A 20526-nucleotide genomic window follows, 5' to 3' on the forward strand; every position below is an offset into this window, starting at 1 on the left:
GATGGTTTTCACTTAGGAGGGACTTTACATTCAAAAGAGGGGTTGAAACCCACAAGATCCAATCCCACGCAATGCAAGATTGGATTCTATATGAGTTTCAAGGGTTGTGATAGCAAGGATACCCTCTTTTGTAAAGAATGTAGATGGAAAGATTGAACTAGGAATGCATAGAAAGTGAGAAAGATTCGCTTATAAACTAAGTTAGGGATATAGGATGAAGCTGCGGACCTGGAATTAGTAGTAAAATGTCGATACGGCGCTATCCTGCAAATTTGAGCAAAAGTTGACGGGACGATGGCGCTCGGCATGCGCACGGTCCTCTGAAAAATCCGCGAAACGAAGGGGGATCTGTTCGTCTCTGCACAAGGATTCCAGATCTTCAATTTCAGCCGCGTACCTGCAACCTACACACAGAAAAGCGAAGACGATTGGGGGGTTAGGGATTAGGGGTTTGCCCTTAGGTCAAACCCCAGTTTTGGAATTAACCAAGAAATGAGAAATGCTGTAAATGTAATGTAAAACAAGTACTAATACCTTGTTGTAAGGATGTTTGTATCCTTATATGCGAAGGTATAGATGTTGTTGTTTGTTGTATGTTGTAGCATGTAATGTGTTGTAAGTGATCTCCTCTTCAATGGTTGAATCCTTGTCTTGAATGCAACACTTAGCCTTGAATGGAGACTTGGAATGAATGCTTGAAGGAATGCTTGAATGCTTGAATGTTTTAATATCGTTTTCACCTTTTTTTCCTCTTTTTTTTCAAATGAGAGAGGAAAAGTAGTTTATATACTTGCCAATTAGGGTTAAAAGACTGATTTTCCCGACCTTAGGCCGACCAGGAAATGTTATTTTCCAATTTGCAAACAAAAAGGCCCGAAGTCCCATAGGAGACCGGGCCCAAAATAGGGCCAGGGACCAGGGCGCTGGGCGCTCTGGTCCCACCTCCCGGGACAGCAGGGTGCAAGGAGGATCAGGCCAGGGTGCTGGAAAAATGCAGTTTTTGGTGTCATGAGCAAGTTTCGGGGTCTCCATTCAGGTTTAGTGTTGCGTCGCCATCGTGAAGACCCAAATGCGGTCGAAATTGCAAGTGTCGCAATTTTAGGACGCTACATATGTATATATATATATATGTATGTATGTATGTATGTATATATATACATTCAAACATATATATATGTATGCATGTATGTGTCTCAAACCACGTGGTAGAGGAACATAACAATAAAAGATGATTATATAAGTTCCCAATGTGATGGTCTGCATGACATAAATCTATTTGAGGTGTTGGGGGTCGATATATGTAAGTATGCATATGTGAATGTATGTATGTATACGTAAATGTATGTATCTAAGTAAGTATAAATTAATATAGTTACATACAAACATAATATTTACATACATATGTACATATATACATACAAATTACAATATAGTAAGGGTTTAGAAAATTGAGATGGAAAAGAACATCAAGGAAATAACATTTATTCAAGACATTTAGAGAAAGAACATCTTCAGTGGTAGCTTTGTCAAGGTTATATAAGTTATGTATGCATTTGAAATAAGGGTAAACACCTTATTGTGTCTACAAGCATTGATCACTCGAGAACAAGCAGGAAAACAAGAGAGACACAACATTATGTGAAAGCTTTTATACTATTAAATTATGTTGCATATCTACAATTCAGTTTGAATTGGTAGAATGCAACATAATTGAATAATATAAAAGGTTTCATACATACATTGAAACATAGAATGCAACATAATTGAATAGTATAATTGAATTGGTAGAATGCAACAATTGAGAACAAGCAGGAAATAAAGAAAGTTGAAATGGCTCAAATGGCGAGGAGTGGGGAGCATTGAATGATTTTTTGGTCAAGAATGGCGAGGAATGCAGTGTAAGGAAGGGGGAGGGAGATTATAAATCAATTGTAAATTCTTGAAGCTAATACACTTAGCACTTGTACACAACAATGAACACCAGGATGAATACATGAGAGGAGATGCACCCCCTATAATATTAAAATCGGCACACCCCCTACAATGAACACATAAGATGAAGACATGGGATCATGTGTTAACATACACCCCCTACAATGAGCACTGCAAGAGAGACAATACATTCAAAGAAAGCTTTTATAGTATTAAATTATGTTGCATATCTATAATTCAAACTGAATTGGTAGATTGCAACATAATTGAATACTATAAATGGTTTCATATGATGTAAGGATGTAAAACATAATGAAATAGTAAATCAAATCTGTAATATGTAAATATCACAAAGCTACCATAGTGACCACTTGTAGAAAACATTGGACACGAAGATGAAGACATGAGAAAGGATGCACATGTACACAACTTAAACCAATAAACTGAGAATTAAATGAACATCAAGGAAACATAATGCATACATATACAATAAATTATATTGAACTTAATACATACATACAATGCCAACAATGCTGCCAAATCGCACACACCTTAAATACTGCCAAGTTACAATTATACATATACATATACCTGACACATAAAAACAAATGTAGGAGACAACCTGTAGATGGGTTAAAAACACCATGCTAGACACCTAAAATGCAAAGGGATCCCATCACATTATACTTTTATGACCCTAAAGACGTTAACATAAACAAATGATAATAAATATACCATGGCATAAGTATTTGCATTTCAGATGCAAGCATGTTGTATCAATCCATCTCCCTATTTGTAATGCGACTGCAAGTGACTATTATAATATTGTGTGCAAGGGGATCAATTATAACAACATATACACCTTAAACATCAACAAAAACAACAACAATAAAAATTATACATATTCATATACATTGCCAAACAAAAACACTAATTTTGATCCTAAAATATACTAAAGTGATCTAGATCTTGTAGAAACAAAAGGTGATTATGTTTAAATTTATCTTTTGTCCATTTTTGGTGTGGGTGTCTCGAATACACAATTCTAGCACATGATCTTAACTGATTTGGTGTTCCTGCTAACCTAAAACTCAATTTTACCATAAAAAACTAAGCTGAACTTCTCAACCATGTTATAACTCTTAGATTATCAACTTTTATCCTCAAATAAAACAACTTTTAAAAATTATTTCTTGTCCCAAGTGGGTTCTTGAAGTACCTACAAAAAACAATGATACATGACAAATCCAATGTTGATCTGATAACCTAACTCATGACCCTACTAGAATGTGGCCAATATAATTGAACTTATTCAATACTACATGGAGAAATATATTTGATTAGCCTAACTCACTTAAATATATCTTTTGAATTAAAAAAATGATTTCTATTTCAAATAATGGATTCACTTAACTTAAATTAATTCACTTTAGCAAACTATTACTTTTCCTAACAAAATTCCATTCACTTTAACTACCAAAAATCTATTAAAAGATTTGAAGGCCTAGTTTAGAATTGAATGCATGAATTATTGCATACACATGATTTATTGCCCAAAATATACACTACCAAATAAATATATTATGCAATAACAGTAAAAATTATACATACATATATACATTTTAAGCAATACACTGCCAAATACATTTACATGTGCATATACATTGCCAAATAAATATAATTATACAATAATAGTAAAAATTATACATGTGCCATATACATTTTAAGCAATACATTGCCAAATACATTTATATATGTACATATACATATACACTGTCGACCATATACATTGCCAAACAAATATAATTATACAATAATAGTAAAAATTATACATATAGATATACATTTTAAGCAAAACACTGCCAAATACATTTACATGTGCATATACATTGCCGACCATATACACTACCAAATAAATATAATTATGCAATAACAGTAAAAATTATACATGCCATATACATTTAAGCAATACACTCTCAAATACATTTATATATATACATATACACTGCCGACCATATACACTGCCAAATAAATATGTGCATACAATAACAGTAAAAATTATACATATAGATATACATTTTAAGTAATACATTGCCAAATACAGATACATATACATAAACATCGCTGACCATATACACTACCAAATACATATTGATGAATAATGATGAACAGTAAATACCCAACAGATACTGAGAGAGGGGGGAGGGGGGAGGGTGAATCAGTATAGACAAAAACTTCTTAAACAACTTAAACTGCAAAGACTGCACTAACTGGTAAACAATATCACCAATCTAAATCAAGGCACTACTGGTAAAACACAGTATGACTGTAAAGGATATAAATCGGTAACATCTAGATCTTCTCAAAACCTTATATCTCATCTCAACTTCACCCATATGCTTAAGCAAGTAATACATCAGAAATACAATGACCATTGGATCAACTTGCATTACCGCTTAACAGAAAACACTAAAACATCACATGAAAAAGCATCACACATAACACACTGTTTTTTCAAGTGGAAACCCAACTGGGAAAAACCACAGTGGGGATGAATATCCACAAGTTGTTCTTGAACTCTTCTGAAGTTCGCTCTGTTAGGAGCCTGGTTCGGTTAAAGACTTTACAACTGGTTCTGTTAGGAACCGATCCTGCTAGGGATCACCCAGTTAAGGGATGGCTAAATACCCGGTTAGAGGTTAAAACCCTGTTAAAGGTTACCTTGTAAGAGGATTTGAAGAACTCAATGATTTTGAGTCACCCTGTTAAATGATTTACAAAAATCCTGTTAAAGCTACCCGATAAAGGGATTTTCCATTTGCTGAAATGGTTAGAAATCAACAGGTAATACACTGATCTAATAACAACACTTAATGCCAAGGCAGATCCGCTTCAGTTTCTTTACATCTACAATCACACTCTGCAAATCTCTTCTTACTCCTTTGGTTTGGCAAGAATCACCTCACATACATTCATTTGCCAACAACTTCAAATAAAAATCATCATCGACCTTATAGACAACAACTAGGTCGATGACCAAAACCTAAAACCCTAAGCATCTAGGTTAACAATAGAGTCGGTCCAATCCTGGCCGTTTAAACACATTACGTAGGGTAAAACAATCTTGAACAAATCTCAAGACGTTCTCCATCGTCCATTCTTCACCGCTTCTAGAAGTTGATAACCCATCACGCGCTCTCCACCGTTTACTAATATTTTGCACATTCCCAAGGTAGATAGAATCAATCTTCTTCATGCAAAATCCTCAAGGAGATCCTTCATGCGCACAAGGATGGCTTGGTAACACGATCTAATCTTCATTTCAATGCTAACTCATCATAGGATGTCATCAGTCGAATCACACAGACTTGGAATGCATCAACCGGAAACCCTGAAGCCGAGACTACCAATCGGTAGTCATATCAAATGAAACCCCGATACAAACTTTGCATATATCGGTTCACACTCCAACTTACCGGTTCACTTTTTGCATATACCGGTTCATACCATCATACTGGTTCACTTGCTAGTTTGCTTACTTCAATATACCGGTTCATACTTCAACATATTGACATCAATGACAACATACAATCCCATCATGTCATCAAACTCTGCACATATGCCAACACATAAACACTGCCGACCATAAACACTGCCGACCATAAACACTGCCGACCATTTACATATTCGCAGTTAAAAGCATAAAGGAAACAAAAGAAAGGGTTTTAAGAATGTATAACAACAAGGGTTTATATAATTGGAAAATAGTAATGGTTTATAAGACTCGGACACAGTAAGGGTTTATAAAACTCGAATATAGTAAGGGTCTATAAAATTGGAAAACAGTAAGGGTTTATAAAACTTCATATGAAATAACAGTAAGGCTTGAACGGAATAGGACAAATCCCCAAAATTGTATGTTTATGAACACATATTGTAGTGTTCATAAACACAACTTATATAACTTTGACAGAACAACCACCGATGATGAACCACACCAAAATAATGCAGCCTTAGTGAGGATTTATCCTCACCCCATGAAACCTTCACATTAGTAAAAACACATACCAAAAAACGCAAACCAAATTGTAAGATTATTGTAGACAAGGAATAATGTAGCCTTAGTGAGGAATTATCCTCCCCTGGGTCGAAGATCACTCGTATGTCGTCGTCGTGGAGGTTGAAATTGAGCAGGAGCTTTATGGTGTTGCAGAAGAACTTCATGTCGTCCTCATTGCCGAGCTCTGCAACCACAACCATTGTCGAGAAAGAAGCGAGATTGGTATTTGAAACAAGCGGCATGTGGGGTTAGGGTGAACACCTGATGGTGTTTGCTCGCATCGAATGATCGAGAACAAGCGGGAAAGAAAGAAAACTGAGATGTCTCAAATGGCGAGGAGTTTGGAGCATTGAATGAGTTTTTGCTCGAAAAATGGGAGGAGAGAGCTGGAAGTAAGGTGAAGGGATGCGAAGTAAATGACAGTGTAAGGAAGAGCATCGGGTGACGACAAAGTGTAAATGCTGACAAGTGGGAGAAATGGGTGGTGAAACAAGTAATTGCCACGTGGCGAGCTTGCTCGTTTCAAACGACATGTGATGATAGTTGTTGGGGTGGGCCCGTGCAGGTTTGGGTCGATGGACCAAATCGGCCAAATGTGGACATTGTGGACCAATCCGACCAGCACACGTGGCAAATTAACACGTAGACAATAAAAAGTATATGCACAAATTCTCGACGTGACAGTCCAAATTAGGCAGGAATTTTTTGATCGTGAGGGTCGACGTGGAAGTCCACGTGGACGGCCGAAGTTAGCCCGCGCACATATTGGCTCCCCTCCCCTAAATGCATTTCCATTTCCTTAAAATTATCAAAATCACATGAGCGCTCAAATAGAGACCATGGTCACATCATATTTCATAAGAGGCGACCTGTTGCAGTAGTTATTTGGGATAAGAGATTAATTTTTAATAGTCGACAAGAGGAGAGGGAAGCGGAGAAGAAGAAGCCATGGCTGCTGCCCAAATGAGTTTCGTCTCTTCCTCACTCTCCTTTCCTTCGCAACAACGTCCCTCGCTTCCCACATTTTGCAGAGGAAAACTCTCATCAAAATCGAATAGCTCAATTGCGATCGTAACTAGCTCAACATATAGAGCGAGAAAGGCGCGATATGTTTCGCAGCGGCCTCTAACCATTTTAATGAATCTTCCTACAGCGTAAGCATTAGTGCTGTTTCTCTCTTACACCACACTATGTGAATGACAATACATATATCATTTTCAAGACTAAGAGTTCTGCATCATCCTGTCTCTGCAGAAACCCAGAATGGGCCGCCAACGGGAAAATTCCAAAGTAAGTTTTTTTATTTCCCTCTACTTTTAGCCTTCTTGCATTGTCTGTTCTCGCCAGTTCAAGGGGTGATTGGACCCCTTCTTAAAACAACAACAAACCCTAGAAAGTAAGCAACCTAATACACTTATTGTGTCTACAACAAAATCTTACACTGTTGTTTTGACAGACAGCTGCTAATGCTTCCATCTTATCCTCCTGTTCGAGAGCCCTTCCAGAGCCAGATACACATGAAATAAAAATAGAAATTTACATTGCAAATTAATATAAATGGACACACACAATATAATTTACATCACAAAATTTCACCTATAAAGTCATTCTCCCAGTTAACTTCCAAGTACTGGACAATAACTAAAAGTGCCCAACGCCACTAACCGCACTTACATTAAACTAAGTCAACATTAATAAAAATTCAAACAAAATTATCTACAGAAAATCCACTTCTACTCATATCTGCTTGTTCAATCCTAATACAAACTTTCTGATATGGAACCTATCATCTATTTACATTTTACAAACATTGTACTCTCCGCTTCAATTTTTAATAGTTAAGTGTCAACTCTCACTTGCCATCAGATAAGTAGAAGTGCACCATCAAAGTAGAGCATTTTTTGGCTTAGATGCCTGTTTTTTATTTTTGAACTTCTATGGAAGTTGTAATCTTTACCTTTCATCAGATTACATTCATATGGGAGTTGCAACTTACACCCACCCACGTCCATATGCCTCTCACCATTGTGGTTGCATTAATACGCCGAGCATGCTCAGTGAGGCTTGAATCCAGTGTATTTTTTATCCTACAGTATAGAAACAAACCGTAAATGGCAGGTTGCTATAATATAAAATATAAAAAGTGGACATAAAAGAATAAAATCTGTTTGATCAAATTGGTCTAAACAAATAACTAAAACCTTATTTCTGTGTACAACATGAATATTATTTATAAATTTGATTTTTAATAATTTTTCAATAGACTTAATTTTTTTCCATATTCAAGGTCCATTTGCATAAAAAGCGCTCTGAATGAAAGTGGCTACCCTAGTCATCATTGTGGCAATGACTTTGCCTTATCACTGCACCTGGACTACTGGGCCTATATTACCAGCTTCTTAAGGGAACAGCTGAAGAATTTTTTAGAAGTTAAATCACCTACTTGTGGTTAAATCTAAATCTGCCCATATACTGGGAGAATCTCATGCAAATCATTTAGTAATTCAGGTAAACTCCATTTGACGGCCTTCAAATGGAGTAGAAGCATTCTGTGTTATCAATTAGGGGTTTTATTAGGTCAAGCTTGACAACTGACATCTTGTGCAATGGTGCCACTGATTTTCATCACCTTATAATGTTAATGGTGCAGAAGATGATATTTGCATCAATGAAGTTTGGTTTTGGTGTGAAAAGGTTGATATTCTATATAGAGTTTTTAGTGAGAAAATATTCAAAAAGAAGTTTTCTCTTCATTTGCGTAATCAGAAAGCTCTGGCAGAGTTTATCTTAATCAGGATGAATGTATTATTTATGTTATATGAGAAAAAAAGCACAAAATCAATCACCTAGCAATTATACCAGGGCCTGTAGTGTTGGGCATTCTAGAATTCAAAATGAACCCATAGTTCAACCTTTTTACAAACTGGTGTGGAGCAGAGACATTCTTAATTGTAAACCCCAAAAATGTGACACATGCGATGCTTTGTAGCTTTTGACATCAATTTAAGATCAAGGGTTCTGCTTGAGAGTGAAACAGGAGTATTAAATAATAAATCAAAATGAACTAGCAATGGATGTTTTAGAATTTGTAAGGATTGAGTCTCACATGTCAAATCTGACATGGCTACTGGCTGTTTGATGTTACAGCACCTTCAAGGTCCTGCTGCATGGAATGAGATTGTCATTCGAGCTCTTTTTCTATCTCCAATAGTTGTTTGTATTTGTACTACACCTTGTTGGCCTGATGTTCTGGCATATGTATATAGTTTTTAACAATATTTCGAAATAGACACAAATATAGCTTGGTTGAGCATCAAAGGTATACAAAGATCATATCAATACAGAGGCACAATACAAAAAGGTAAAGTATCAACCCCATGAGTGAACGTAACCAATTGAAAGGAGAACAACAATCTACAACACCAAAAGCTGGCCCTCATCTGTATAGCATAAAAATAGATCATCTATGAAGAGAAATCTGATGCAGCATACCATGATTAAAACAAAGGTTAACTCTACAAAACTGCAATACAGAGTACTAAAGGAGCATCATACTGAATGTCACATAGAGTCACAAACTCAGCCTCATAGTACCAATAATAGTCAAAGGAATCAATTATTAGCCGATCTTCTTCTTAGCTAAAAAGAAATATCAACAAGACTCACAGCCCAATCAACAAGGGAACAGCCAATTACCAAGTCTTCCTTAATGCTTCTTTTTTGTAAACTTCTCATCCAACTTATTAACAAAAACCTCCGCTTTCTTCCTAATAGATTTTATTGTGAAATCCATGCATTCTTGAAACCGATCATCAGGAAAATACCTTATAGTAACCACATGAAAAGGAGGATGACCATCCTCATTGCCATCGTCAGATGGACAGTCAACCCGAAACACACCTTTAGGAACAGAGACACCAGCAACCACCACTTTTACTTTATCAACCAACACAGGATCAAAGCTTCTATGAACAAGAACAGGATCACAACTGCAATGAACAGGAGAAATATTGCTAAGAACAAGAACAGGATCACAACTGCTATGAACAGGAACAGGGACATGACAGTTATGCAAAGGCACTGGAAGTTGATTAATATGGACGGAACACCAACCACTCCGGAAGCATCATTGCTAAAACAGAAACATAAACTTGTTTGCTAAGAACAGGTACACGAACTTGACAGCCAAGAACAGGCAAAAGATCTTGATTATTATGAATGGGACTATTAACCCCATTGGAAACATTATGGCCAGCTGGAATAACAGGGGTCAAACTAGCAGGAACTGCACCATCAAAAGCAACGGGCACCTGACTGCCAAGCTTAGGAAAGCCTGCCAAACCAGATCCAATATTAATTTGCTTCACCAACCTGTAAATCCTCAGTGCTATCCAAACCTGAATCCTTGGCCAGAACATAAACAAATTCACTGCCCTTATGCTTTGGCCACTCAGCATCACCTTGATAGGCCAAATGAAAACTAGACACATTCTCCAAGTTGCTAGACTCTGGAATAGGGGAACCATCCAAATAGATTCGCTTAAAAGCATCTTTATCTTTTGGAATCTGCAAAACCACACTATGCACAACAGATAATTTGTATCGGACCAACATCCGAAACCCCATTTATGAAGTAGAAGAATATGCGTAGAATCAGTGTTCTGAACTTGAAAGGATGTTTCTTATTTTCTTTGATCTTCTTTATATTCTTAATAAGCTCACTCCAGAGCAACTCACAAAGATCTAATTTCTTATTCTCCCTCATCATTTCATAAGTAGCATAATAGCAGTACTGGAGACAGAGTTCATTCGGCTAGAATATTAAATTTTGTAACCAATCACCATGGATGCAAATTGGATGTCATCAATAGTCATCTCTCTCTTATCAAATTCTGACCCGGTTGCGTTGGTCACAATATCATTCTTTGTAGCTTCCAGTGAGGGCAGCTCTCCGGTTGAACACAATCTTGTTATGGCCTCAATCACACCTTTTGTGATTTTGTGCGGCTTATCTAACCACATAAATTTGTCATGTACACGACTCAGTATATATTGGATCCATTCCTGTTGAAAATTTAACGAACTGTGCGAAACCCTTGCTTTCTAGATCTTGAAATTCAGGCTTCAGCCGCGAGCTTCCATCAGATAGCCGGTTATTGTATAGACTCAGCATTTGAGAGCTTCCCAATTCTTCAATCTGACAATGAATATAAACTCTTATGTTTTCATTGTGCAAAACTCCGTAGGGCATCGACGAAAATGCACTTTTACGGTCATCCTCCATGGAAATGAAGGGATGATTCTTGAAATTAGGTCGTTCACGCTCAGTGATCTCAACAACCAAAGGAGTTGCAGTACCAGATGCAACCATCTTACTAATTCCAAATTTCAAACTTCAACCGAAAAGGGGTTTCATTGTTAAATACCGTTCAACCAGATGCAAGATCGCACACCTAATCTGGATATCGCTTGGAATCTCTGCAAATTCTCCTTTACTACGCTCTCTTGCTCTTTCGCTTCGAATGCAAAGCGAGGAATGAAAGGTTAATTCGCCTTTTATCCTTCGCATGCCTAACTTTTGATTGCAATAAATGCACTTAACGCTAATACTTCCGGATACTTTGTGTCTCAGAAATTCTTCTCCGGATCCTCAAATGGGCTCAAACTCTTTCGGAAATCCATCATAAACATCTGTGATCATCACATACACCTCTGCAACTTGCCAATATCAGGCACAAATCTCATACAGGGGGTTTATAAGCTTTTCATGAAAACCTCCCCCTAAGGCCGGATGCTTTAGTTTAGTTACTGGATGAGGTTCCAGCACCAGAATCAGGTGCGGACCCATTTCCTGCCTCAGAATCACTTTTCTTGACCCATGTCTTCTTCATTTGATCTCTGATCTCTTCAACTTTTGCTTTACCCTTCTCATCTGCCTTCACATTCTTGTTTTTGTCTTTCGAACTTGTCCTATTCACATTTCTGTTTCTGCAATATTTAGCAGTGTGACGGATTTGTTGCAAGCATAACAAACAACTTTTCCTTGTCTAGGCTTGAAGTTCATCTGATTTCCTCTAGATCTGTATTGATTGGCAACATGTCCAAGCATACCACATGCATATCATCTGACATTTCTTCTACTCAAAAAGTTATTCATCACACTTTTGCACACATTTGCGTTATGACCATACTTATTGCATTTGAAACATTGATCAGTAAAAGATGGACCATTATTATTCATTCTATTTCTGCATTGACTAGCCATATGACCAAATTTATTGCAAACAACGCAGTTACCATTAAACTTATGAGCATTAGGCTGTCTTACTGGAGGCCTTCTTGAGTTGTTCTTCTATTGAGTTGACTTGGAGCTTTCACCTTTCTCAAATCCAAGGCCTTGTGTGCTATTAGGATTCTTCTGACTTGCAAGCATTTCATCAAGTTTGGCTGAGCTGACTTGGAACTTCTCCTTGTACTCATTTGCAACGTCAAGATCATGTCTAATAAGAATGATCTGCCTTTCAAGATCTTCCTCATGTTGTTTGGAGTTTTGCAGGTCAAGCTTCAGTTGTCCATTCTCTCTCAAGTCTGTAACATTCTTCAGATTTGTCTTTTAGGGATTGAGCAAGCTTCTCCTCATTCTTCTTCCTTTCTTCAATTTTCCTTGTCAGTCTCATCACAGTGGTTTCCATCTCATTCTTCTGGACTATATTAGCTCTAGCAAGTCTCTCACACTTTTCAATCTTTTCCTTCAGGGCTTCTTCATCAATGCTTTGACTTTCTTTCTCTTTTAGCTTATCAACAAGTTCCTTTCTCTTTTCCCTTGACTTGTTCAACTGATCTTTTAATGTTTCAATGTATTCCTTATCATCTTTAAGATTTTCTTTCGCTTGCCGGTTCTCATCTTGTGCATGATCAAGATCTTCAAGAGCAACAACCAGCTGCTGTCTAAGACTACCAGAATCCATTGATTCACTTTCCCGGATCCACCTCAAGCTATTAGGCTTCTTCTGAGGAACTAGGCTCTGATACCAATTGTTGGAATCAAGGAACACTGAGAGGGGGGGCAAATCAGTGTTATGCAATTTTTAACTTTATTAACCTGTTCTTTTAACCACTTAATGCACATGAATAAAAGTAAAGTGCAGAAACACAAAGCAAAGATCAACAACACCATAACACTAAGATTTTTACGTGGAAACCCGGTTAAGGAAAAAACCATGGTGGGATTCAAATCCACAATATTAATATACTTTGTTAGAAGTATAAAAATATTACATAAGGGGAATGCACATGCATTCAAGCACACTGCCTAGAGCTCATTGCTCAATTACAAGTAAGGGCTACAACCCCGGAAGACTCACTGCCTTACAAATGATTACATAAAATAATTGGAATGTCTGAACCGATGAACAACATCTACATATGCCAAAGACAGTTCCAGTTAAGCACAAAATATTGTATTTTACTCAACTCTGCAACACTACTCTGTTTTGATATTCTGCATTATACCGGAGCACAAATCTTTCAATTGCGCACGTGAAACTGTGCACAATCGCTCATACACACTTTCCACACCATCATCGATCACTAAAATGAACAAATAAACCTGTCTTATATATCCGCATCACCAATTTAGGATTTCATCATGTTGGCTTCAAGAACATGGCACAAAAGATGAAATGTGTACACAAGTCAACTCATTCATATTAACACCAATCATGCGGACCAAAACAAAATTTCCACACGCTTTCCACATGTCGGCTCACTAACCTCGAACACACAAACATTCGTCAAAATCATTCTGCACTGAATCAATAGGAGCCATGGATGCAATAGTACTAATATCATCAGAAACAACAGTCGATGTAGGAGATGAAGTATCAACACATATCTCTTGAACCTTAGTTGAAAGAATACCAGGATTCACTTGACCATATTGATTCCCCACAAAAGTGTCCACACTAGATGCCTGAGTGTGTACGTTAGTTGAAGGAACAATAGAGGAAAAATGTGACAAGGTGTATATTCGAGATTGATGATCTACCTCCCCAATTGCAACAATATCTCTATTATGCGAATCCCGAATAATCACAAAATGTGGAGTGAACTCAACACTTTTTCCTTCTCCACCATGTGTGATCTGATAGATAGAAAGGATATTTGTTGACAGTGAGGGCACACAAAGGACATCATTGAATGATCCTTCATCTATGGCAATAGATCCTTTCCCACAAACACGCATATATGTGTTGTTAGCAATTAGAATGTTTGGTGATGAACAAGTTTTAAATGAAGAGAACATATCCTGTGATGAAGCCATATGATGTGAAACTCCAGAATCAAGGATCCATCTCTCTGACTCAGAATCTGCAATTGCAACAAGTGCTTTCCCCTTTTGTTTCTTTGACTTTGAATTAGATGAAGATGTTGAATCCTTTGACATAGTTGAAGGTAAATTGATTTTATTCTTTGCTAAAAGATTGTTCAACTCATCAATTTGTTTTAAATAACGTTGGTGTTCATCATGCCCAAATTTATTGCAATATGCACAAGTGGGCTTCTCCTTTTTAGACGATTCCCTTTTTGAGGAAGAGGATTCTGGTTCTTTTTGTGACTTTTTCTTTTTTTTCTTTTGTTTCTGATTAGGATACCCTAATTCTTTCTGTACCTTAGGTTCACTAGCAACCAATGCTTGTGACTTGGAAGTTTTGATGAGACCTGTTGACGTGTTTTTTATGACAGCGTCTAACACAGAATAAAGTTGCCTAACGGTCACTTCACTCTCTCTTGATCAAAGTGCGATTGCATGCTAAGATTGCAAGAAGTTCAAGTAATCGACTCCAAGGTTCCTTTATGCTACGGACGTGACTCAGTTGGCTGAGTGATTGCTGGTAATCCAAGGGGCCTTACGTTTTCATCGTTCTTTCACTTCTTTGCTGTGGCTGGAACTCCATCATCGGATATGGCAATTCTGCGATGCTGCTGCTTCGAATGGACTAAAATGAATTGAAAGAAAAGGGAAAGGGTTCAGAAGGATCTAAATCTATTCCTAAGGGCCATGATATCAACAATTAATGCTTTGGTGGACAAATTCCAAACAAACCAAGCTTTAGTTCATCCCTGATTCCTTCCTTGCCTTAGAAATTTTATCTTCAATTCATCCTTGGATGTGATTTCTTGTTGTGGAGGAATTCTCCTTTGGAAAGAAATTTGTTCCTTACCCCGAGGAAGGAAATTCTTCATGCCTTAGCCAATTTTCATGATTTCCAAGAACTATGTCCCGAAGGAAGAAATTTCAAACACTTAGCCAATTTTTTCACTTTCTTGGTAATCTTCTTCTTGGGTGCAATTTTGACTTGGTGGAGGATTCAGTGAATTTTGTGAATCCTCCATGCCTCATTGGTTTTGGTGCCTGTCCTTCATCTTGGGCGAAATTTTGACTTGGTGGAGGATTCAATGAAATTTGTGAATCCTCCATGCCTCCTTCATTTTGGTGCTCGTCCTTCATCTTGGACAAAATTTTGACTTGGTGGAGGATTCAGTGAATTTGTGAATCCTCCATGCCTCCTTGGTTTTGGCGCTTGACCTTCATCTTGGGCGGAATTTTGACTTGGTGGAGGATTCAGTGAAATTTGTGAATCCTCCATGCCTCCTTCATTTTGGCCCTTGTCCTTCATCTTGGGCAGAATTTTGACATGGGCCAAGGATTCATGAAATTTGTCCGCTTATCCTTGCCTCCTCCATTTTGGCGCCCAAGTCCACATCTGGGCGGATTTTCTCATGGGCCAAGGATTCATGAAATTTGTCCGCTTATTCTTGCCTCCTCCATTTTGGCACCCAAGTCCTCATCTGGGCAGATTTTCTCATGGGCCAAGGATTCATGAAATTTGTCCGCTTATCCTTGCCTCCTCCATTTTGGCGCCCAAGTCCACAGCTGGGCGGATTTTCACCTGGGCTGAGGATTCATGAAATTTGTAGTTCGATTTTCTAGACCTAGGACAATCTGACCCCTTTGCAATTTTGGAATGACCTCCTGAACCTTGGTGAATTTTTGAGCTTTCCATTTTAGGCATAGGCTTCCAGCACTTGATCAATTTTTGGCTTTCTTTGTTTGTTGTCTGACTTTCCGGAATTAGAAATGTCTGCGAACGTCTGATCCTTGTTGCCTTATCTGACTGACCTTGCCAGTACTGACTTTCCAAAAATAGAAACCTTCAAAATGTCAGCGTTAGACCCCTAGATAGGGTGCAGGAATAACTTACTATAAATAGAAACTTACTAAAAATAGTAAGTTTGATTTTTGGCAAAATGACGACATTCCGGGACCTGGAAAAATCCCTAAAAAATAGGGACTTTCTAAAAATAGAAAGTTGCTCCCTTTGGGCTCAAATTTTACTGGGAGGTTCCTTGAAGGGTCCTGATTCCAGTTGTATGTTCAGTTTTCCCAAAACCTTAAAAGAAACCCCTAAAATCTAGGACAAAAGACAAAAACCCTAAAATTCACAAAACGAGTCCTAGACTTAGCCGAATTTGCTCAAACGAAAGGCAAACCTGACCAATATGACCCCCAAACACTTGCAAAGCGGAGAAACTGACGAGACTGCTGCGAAAAGACCCCAAAAACAAAGCCAAAAGACTGGAAGGGTCTAAAAAGTAGGGGGTCTTCATTTGCAATGGGGCGATGTGTGAAAACATCACAATTAGCTTCGCTTCCTCTTGGATTAGAAGATCTGAAAATGCATCAAAAGTGGGCTGAACATATGCAGTTCCCATAGAAACCCTATTGGTATGAAAGCTAGAAACAAACATAGAATACTCCGGACCAAGCTTGGATAACACATTGAGATTCAACTGTAAATCCTCCTTAGTAATCTTGCAATTCTTTAGTTTCGTTCTTAGCTGCTTATTCTTGGAGATATAGTCTTGGATGTTGTTGAAACTTTTTGGATCAAGATTCATTAGATCATTATCAATCTGATAACCCTTAATCTTATCAGTTTTACCGTACAAATTTTCAAGAGTATCCCAAGCCTCCTTAGGTGTCTTGCATGATTCAAGATGAAATTGTAAATCAAAAGAGACTAGTGAACATATGTAACCAAGAGCTCTCTCACGATTGATCTCCCATGCTTGAAGAGCATTAACATCAGTAGGTGCAGGAATAGATTCTTTCACATAGCCAGTGCAACCTTTTTCCCTTAGATAATTCTATACTGATTTTTTCCATGATTTATAATTATATGGAGTTAGGAGTTCAATTTGATATTTCCTCATTGTACTAATACACAACAAAAGAATGAAAGCTATCAAAACACACAAGATCAACCCCCCAAATTTACTCAATCAATGATCCCCCCCCCAAGAAAAATATGATGGCGGCACTTTATAAATCAGTGCGTTTACAATACTGGAGTTGTTTTCTAGAGTTTTACAATGTCCAATTATGGACCCAAATACTGAAAGTACAAAAATATCTCAGAATGAGAACCTCAAACCAGCACCAATGTGTAGTGCTTGGAAAAATATTAACTTAAAAAAAACGGCACCTCAATTCGAGATCGTATGCGAAAGCTATAGTCGTTTGAAGTTACAAAACTGAGGATTGCCCTTCAGATCTGCTAAGAAAATTTGATTTTTGGAAAATCCGGATCACTTGAGCAAAAACTGATTCCACCACTACAAAGCTTACAAATTTTTGCCCCAATTAAAAAAAATTGCTCGCAAAATGGAGCCTGAATGATTGAGATATTGCATTTAGAAGATTGGGTGCAAAACTGAAAAATTCAAATGGAGAGGGGTCCAAGTTTGCACAAATCAACCTTCACCAAATTGAATGAGACTGCTGCTAAGTTTGATGTGCCACCAAAATTTGTTGGACCAACAAATTTGTCATTTTACTAAATTAAAAAAAATCTCCAAATAATAATGGATCTTTCCCAAATTTGAACAATCCACTAAATAAACCGCTAACTTTAGCGGAGGTGCCAAATTCCTGGCATGACAGCCAAAGTGATCAAGTGCAGTAGAGGCAGAAGTACAGATTCATGCAGACTGATGACAAGTGAGCAGCAAAGATTCCAATATTTTAAAAGTTTTGAATTATTTTAAATTTTTGTTTTAAATATATTTTAAATATTTTCAAAACTTTTATAAAGTGTAGGGGTAATTCCACCCCACGTACACTTAAGGAATGAGTTTGCTGCCCAAAATTAATGGGTGCAGCAACAAGTGGGGGCTGTGAAGGTACCGTGGGGTACTCTATGCAAGTACGCTTGTGCAGGGGTAAATCCCCTTTTACTTTTTTTTAATCTCTTTTGATTTTTTCAAATTTTCAAAGAATTTTTTTTTTTTTTTTTACAATAATAAATTTAAATAATATAATTTTTTTTTAATAAAAATATATATTTTCTTTCAAAGCGTGATTTAAAAAAAATAAAAATTCAATCCGTACTGTATTGCGCAGGTGGGCCATGGGGCTCATCTGCTAAATTTTTTTTGCCTTGAATTTGATTTCCAACAAAATAGAGAGTATTTTATATCAAAATTCATCTGTTCAGCCTTCTGGATTGGATGGTGATTTTCTTTTTGACTGAAAATGCATCCAGCAAAAACTCAACATTGATTATCTCCCGAATTCGAGAAGGGGCTTGCAGATCTGGAAGCTCTGATACCATGTTAGGGTCACTGATGGACTCAATCTCCTAGGATCACTGCAAAACTAAGATCAACCCATAGAAACGGGATTCAAACTTGGCGAGGCCGACTCGACTCGAGACTTGGACTTGGCAAAAAAAAACTCGGCTCAGACTCGGCAAAGTGAAAAACTCAAGAAATTTAGAGATTTTTAAAGATTTAAAACTTGTTTCATGCACCCTTTATTAAATACACCTTAAAGACACAATAACATCATCAAATAGAAGCTAATTTGATTACATATACAAGTATACATCGATCACATAAGCATAAACGCAAATTGTAGCTGAAGGAAATAACAAACATAGATATATAAATATTGTCAAATGTATACAATATTACAAAACTCATGGAATAAAAAATCCATGTCATCATATGATCAAATGAGATGCAAACTCTTCCTTTCCAACTCTTAATGCACCAAATGACAGTATATGTTGTTATATGGAGCCTAATTAGACTCGGAGGTTAAAATTTCCCTACTTTTATTAGCGCATTTTCCCCCCTAATTTTATGATGGGGGTTTGGGGGCAGCGCCCCTGGCGCGCTCCTTGTCGCGATACAGGGCGGGGCTGCCCTGCGAGGCCAAAAGACTTCTATTATTTTATAAAGGCGTCAGGTGTTATTTTTCTATTGTTTCTCCTCACAACTCAGCTTTCTCCTCCTATTTTGCCAAATGAATGAAATGAAGTTCACTTTTAGGCTCAAAGCATAATATAAGCCAAAAAAAATCAATTTGAAACATATTAGAAGTGTTTTTTTAAACTTAAAGTTACATGCCGCCGGTCGAGTTTGGGAGTTGGGACTCGCCAAACTTGGCCAAAATCGTCGAGTCCAAGTTTGGGCGATTTTGGGCCCCACACTCGGTCGAGTCCGAGTCCAAGTCCGAGCCCCCTGGACTCGCCCAACCTGACTTGACTTAGAAATCGCCCAAACTCGGCAATTTCTAGCGATTCTCGTTTCTCTTGATCAACCTTCTACACGAGAGCAACAAAGAGGATGAAATGCTGGAATATGGTGCAATAATAGAATAATGATATTATCACACTCCAATTGATACAACATGGATCGGCTCAACCTTGTACTGACTGAGTTGATATGAACTCATCTGGATTAACTCTAAGGGAGAGGTGAGTGCTGATTATATAGTTGAATAAGGGTATAGAATTCCAAGAGGAATAATAACTCCCAAATACCCAAAATAGGAGGGAGTTTTACCTACTTGGTAAATGCCAAATGCATTGTTATGCCAACTCAGGTAAAGACAAACAAATGGCTATGGGGAGGTGGCTAATAAATCCAAAAGAGGGTGTGACATTCAACTACTCAAATGTGGGTGTGAATGACACATGTGATTGTAGGATTATGCCATGTGTCCTCATACTGACCATCCTAATATAACCTAAGTATGCTTAATAATGTGTAGGAAAAATAAATATAAAAACCTACACTAATAGTCACCTCCTTATTTTCTTCCCATTCCTTTCTTCTCCATTAATCCTTCCTTAAGTCCTATGCTCCATTCTCTCTTCCTTCCTCCCTACCCCCTTTCTAATGAACTCTTCTCCCTTTTATATCTCATGTTTGAGACTCTTCATTTCATGTGTCTTGACCGTTCATTAAACTTAATTAAATTTTAATATATTATATTTTATTGTTATTATTTTATATTATAATTTTATTATTATTTATTATTAAATCCTGTTTCAAAAAAGGGGATATTGCAAACAGATTAAACTCTTAATAGAAACTAGCTTTTATAATATATTACACTTTTCCATAGCAGACCAAAGAAAATAATTTGGTAGGACCATAAGCGGGAAATTATTATAATATCA

General features: G+C 37.3%; 1 protein-coding gene across 2 annotated transcripts in view; it reads left to right on the top strand.

The window, feature by feature from the left end:
* Window positions 1-6817: 6817 nt before the first annotated feature.
* LOC131063377 (ATP-dependent Clp protease ATP-binding subunit CLPT1, chloroplastic) overlaps window positions 6818-20526 on the top strand; it is a 113171-nt gene continuing 99462 nt past the window's right edge. The window contains exons 1-2 of one of the 2 annotated variants that reach the window (XM_057997176.2): window positions 6818-7146; window positions 7247-7282. In XM_057997176.2, the coding sequence (XP_057853159.1) occupies window positions 6941-7146; window positions 7247-7282 (242 nt within the window). In that variant the 5' untranslated portion in view covers window positions 6818-6940. The remainder of the gene's footprint in view (window positions 7147-7246; window positions 7283-20526) is intronic. The other variant, XM_057997175.2, reaches the window with a different exon arrangement.

This window comes from Cryptomeria japonica, chromosome 10, assembly GCF_030272615.1.
Source record: "Cryptomeria japonica chromosome 10, Sugi_1.0, whole genome shotgun sequence".
NCBI classification, from domain to species: Eukaryota; Viridiplantae; Streptophyta; class Pinopsida; order Cupressales; family Cupressaceae; genus Cryptomeria; species Cryptomeria japonica.